This window comes from Argentina silus (assembly GCF_951799395.1).
Source record: "Argentina silus genome assembly, chromosome: 3".
Lineage (NCBI taxonomy): Eukaryota > Metazoa > Chordata > Actinopteri > Argentiniformes > Argentinidae > Argentina > Argentina silus.
The window spans coordinates 140667-145666 of NC_139657.1; the positions used below are offsets into that span (position 1 = coordinate 140667).

Here is a 5000-nt window from a genome sequence, read left to right on the forward strand (position 1 = left end):
GTGTGTGTGTGTGTTTAATGAGGAGCGTTTGGCAGCTCTGAGTCCCTCCTCTCCCCCTCTCCTCCTCCTCCTCCTCTTCTCCTCCCCCTCTCCCTCTCCTCTCCCTCTCCTCCAGTCGTCAGAAGATAAACAGACTTTTAGTTTCTCTGAACTGAAGCTTGTTTCAAACCCACAGAGACTATCATTTAGGCTCTACTACCAGAATACAACCAATCAGGATCGAGAACACCACCTCACCAACTAATCACGTTCTCGAACACAACCTCACCAACCAATCACGTTCTCGAACACCACCTCACCAACCTATCACATTCTAGAACACCACCTCACCAACCTATCACGTTCTAGAACACCACCTCACTAACCTATCACGTTCTAGAACACCACCTCACTAACCTATCACGTTCTAGAACACCACCTCACCAACCTATCACGTTCTAGAACACCAGCTCATCATCCATCAGTCTAGAGTACATCCTCACCATCAACCAATCCCAGCCTTCCCCAGGAGATGTGAGGAGACACAGTGAGAATGAAGGGTTCTTGGGTGTGTGTGTGTGTGTGTGTGTGTGTGTGTGTGTGTGTGTGTGTGTGTGTGTGTGTGAATAAAGGGTTCTTGGGATTCATTGTGGGAGAACCCTGAAGTTCCATGTAGAGAGGAAAAGGTTCTACAGAGAGTTTTCCTAAGAACCATGGTTCTAGGGTTAGGGTTAGGCTTCATGGCTCTAGGGTTAGGCCCAGGTTAGGGTTAGGTCCAGGTTAGGCTTCATGGTTCTATGGTTAGGGCTAGGTTAGGCTTCATGGTTCTAGGGTTAGGGTTATATTAGGCTTCATGGTTCTAGGGTTAGGGTTAGGTTAAGCTTCATGGTTCTAGGGTTAGGGTTAGGGCTAGGTTAGGATTCATGGTTCTAGAGTTAGGGTTAGGTTAGGCTTCATGGTTCTACGGTTTGGGTTAGGCTAGGTTAGGCTTCATGGTTCTAGGGTTAGGGTTACGGGTAGGTTAGGCTTCATGGTTCTAGGGTTAGGGTTAGGGCTAGGTTATGCTTCATGGTTCTAGGGTTAGCGTTAGGTTAGGCTTCATGGTTCTAGGGTTAGGGCTAGGCTTCATGGTTCTAGGGTTAGGGTTAGGTTAATCTTCATGGTTCTAGGGTTAGGGTTAGGGCTAGGTTAGGCTTCATGGTTCTAGAGTTAGGGTTAGGTTAGGCTTCATGGTTCTAGGGTTAGGGTTAGGGCTAGGTTAGGCTTCATGGTTCTAGGGTTCTAGGCTTCATGGTTCTAGGGTTAGGTTAGGCTTCATGGTTCTAGGATTATGGTTAGGGCTAGGTTAGGCTTCATGGTTCTAGGGTTAAGGCTAGGCTTCATGGTTCAAGGGTTTGGTCAGGCTTCATGGTTCTAGGGTTAGGGCTAGGTTAGGCTTCATGGTTCTAGGGTTAGGGTTAGAGCTAGGTTAGGCTTCATGGTTCTAGGGTTAGGGTTAGGGCTAGACTTCATGGTTCTAGGGTTAGGACTAGGTTAGGCTTCATGGTTCTAGGGTTAAGACTAGGCTTCATGGTTCTAGGGTTTGGTCAGGCTTCATGGTTCTAGGGTTAGGGTTAGGGCTAGGTTAGGCTTCATGGTTCTAGGGTTAGGGTTAGGGCTAGGTTAGGCTTCATGGTTCTAGGGTTAAGGCTAGGCTTCATGGTTCAAGGGTTTGGTCAGGCTTCATGGTTCTAGGGTTAGGGCGAGGTTAGGCTTCATGGTTCTAGGGTTAGGGTTAGAGCTAGGTTAGGCTTCATGGTTCTAGGGTTAGGGTTAGGGCTAGACTTCATGGTTCTAGGGTTAGGGTTAGGTTAGGCTTCATGGTTCTAGGATTAGGGTTAGGACTAGGTTAGGCTTCATGGTTCTAGGGTTAAGACTAGGCTTCATGGTTCTAGGGTTTGGTCAGGCTTCATGGTTCTAGGGTTAGGGTTAGGGCTAGGTTAAGCTTCATGGTTCTAGGGTTAGGGTTAGGGCTAGGTTAGGCTTCATGGTTCTAGGGTTAGGGTTAGGGCTAGGTTAGGCTCCATGGTTCTAGGGTTAGGGTTAGGGCTAGGCTTCACACACACACACACACACACACACACACACACACACACACACACACACACAGACACAGACACACACACACACACACACACACACACACACACACACACACACACACACACACACACACACAGAAGATCAGCAACACTCACCATCTTTATCAGCTCTCCGGAAGATCTGTAAGCAGAGACAGAGCTGTGTTAGGGTTAGGGTTAGGGTTAGGGTTAGGGTTAGGGTTAGGGCTAGGGTTCGGGTTAGGGTTAGGGTTAGGGTTAGGGCTAGGGTTAGGGCTAGGGTTAGGGTTAGGGTTAATCACAGACAGTCCTAGTAGATAGAGCTGTGTTAGGATCCATCAGACAGTCCTAGTAGTGATAAACAGCAGGATGTATGTACAGGGTCACAGGAGGGGGGCAGGGTCATATACACGCCCTGCGTCAGTAACGGGACAGGGAAGCATTGTTCCTTCCTTTGGCTCTACATTCCAAAAGTCTGGATTTGAAATCAAACGACTGTGAAGTTAAAGTAGAGATTCTCAGCTTTTATCTGATGGTATTTGTGTTCATGTTGGTTTCACCGTTCAGAAATGAAATTTTTATACATAGTCCCCCTATTTCAGGGCACCAACAGTAATTTTAGGCAAAACATCCTCAAAACAAACAACAACTGAAGATGGCAGCAGTCCAGGCCTGGCAGAGCATCACCAGAGAACACCCCCAGAGAAGACCCCCAGGCCTGGCAGAGCATCACCAGAGAACACCCCCAGAGAAGACCCCCAGGCCTGGCAGAGCATCACCAGAGAACACCCCCAGAGAAGACCCCCAGGCCTGGCAGAGCATCACCAGAGAACACCCCCAGAGAAGACCCCCAGGCCTGGCAGAGCATCACCAGAGAACACCCCCAGAGAAGACCCCCAGGCCTGGCAGAGCATCACCAGAGAACACCCCCAGAGAAGACCCCCAGGCCTGGCAGAGCATCACCAGAGAACACCCCCAGAGAAGACCCCCAGGCCTGGCAGAGCATCACCAGAGAACACCCCCAGAGAAGACCCCCAGGCCTGGCAGAGCATCACCAGAGAAGACCCCCAGGCCTGGCAGAGCATCACCAGAGAAGACCCCCAGGCCTGGCAGAGCATCACCAGTGTCTATCCACGGTCGCAGACTTCAGGCAGTTATTGCTGCAAAGGATTGTCGACCAAATACTAAATATGAATGCTTATTTTGGACATGATATGAATCTGCCCCATTACTTTTGGGCGAAATAGGGGGATAAATATAGAGATCTATGTACAAAAAGTGTTGTTATTTCTGAACGGTGAAACCAACCAGGTACACAAATACCATCAAATAAAATCTGAGAATCTCTACTTTAAACTCATGGGAATTGTTTGATTTCAAATCCAATCTTCTAGAGTGTAAAGCCAAAGGAAGTAAGTAAGAAATATTAGGCTGAAAAATCTGAAACATTAGAAACAGCCAAAAACCTTCAACTTCCCAAAATCAACACTTTGGAACATCATAAAAAAATAAAATAAAAATAAAAAAGCACTGGTGAGCTCAGCAATCACAAACGGGCTGGTAGGCCAAGGAAGACTTCTACAGTATACACTCACCGGCCACTTTATTAGGTACACCTGTTCAACTGCTCGTTAATGCAAATATATAATCAGCCAATCACATGGCAGCAACTCAATGCATTTAGGCATGTAGACATGGTCAAGACGACCTGCTGAAGTTCAAACCGAGCATCAGAATGGGGAAGAAAGGTGATTTAAGTGACTTTGAACGTGGCATGGTTGTTGGTGCCAGACTGGCTGGTCTGAGTATTTCAGAAACTGCTGATCTACTGGGATTTTCACGCACAACCATCTCTAGGGTTTACAGAGAATGGTCAGAAAAAGAGAAAATATCCAGTGAGCGGCAGTTCTCTGGGTGAAAATGCCTTGTTGATGCCAGAGGTCAAAGGAGAATGGCCAGACTGGTTCGAGATAATAGAAAGGCAACAGCAACTCAAATAACCACTTGTTACAACCAAGGTATGCAGAAGACCATCTCTGAACGCACAACACGTCGAACCTTGAAGCAGATGGGCTACAGCAGCAGAAGACCACACCGGGTGCCACTCCTGTCAGCTAAGAACAGGAAACTGAGGCTACAATTCGGACAGGCTCACCAAAATTGCTCAATAGAAGATTGGAAAAACGTTGCCTGGTCTGATAAGTCTCGATTTCTGCTGCGACATTCAGATGGTAGGGTCAGAATTTGATCTAAACATCATGAAAGCATGGATCCATCCTGCCTTGTATCAACGGTTCAGGCTGGTGGTGGTGATGTAATGGTGTGGGGGATATTTTCTTGGGAAACTTTGGGCCCCTTAGTACCAATTGAGCATTGTTTAAATGCCACAGCCTACCTGAGTATTGTTGCTGACCATGTCCATCCCTTTATGACCACAGTGTACCCATCTTCTGATGGCTACTTCCAGCAGGATAACGTGCCATGTCACAAAGCTCACATCATCTCAAACTGTTTTCTTGAACATGACAATGAGTTCACTGTACTCCAATGGCCTCCACAGTCACCAGATCTCAATCCAATAGAGCACCTTTGGGATATGGTGGAACGGGAGATTCGCATCATGGATGTGCAGCCGACAAATCTGCAGCAATGAACTATCATGTCAATATGGAGCAAAATCTCTGAGGAATGTTTCCAGCACCTTGTTGAATCTATGCCACAAAGAATTAAGGCTGTTCTGAAGGCAAAAGGGGTCCAACCCGGTACTAGCAAGGTGTACCTAATAAAGTGGCTGGTGAGTGTATATATATACACACATTCATAGTAGTGATATATACAGTAGAAGTAGATATTATATTGGTAGTAACACATCACGGATTGATTATCGAGGATCATGAGCATAATGATACTGCTCTCCCTACA

General features: G+C 47.1%; 1 protein-coding gene across 1 annotated transcript in view; it reads right to left on the reverse strand.

The window, feature by feature from the left end:
* necab2 (N-terminal EF-hand calcium binding protein 2) overlaps positions 1–5000 on the reverse strand; it is a gene marked incomplete at both ends in the record, with an annotated part of 19188 nt that overhangs the window by 9127 nt on the left and 5061 nt on the right. Inside the window, 2 exons of the mRNA XM_083665631.1 lie at positions 483–499; positions 2217–2241. Of these exons, the coding sequence (XP_083521757.1) occupies positions 483–499; positions 2217–2241 (42 nt within the window). The remainder of the gene's footprint in view (positions 1–482; positions 500–2216; positions 2242–5000) is intronic.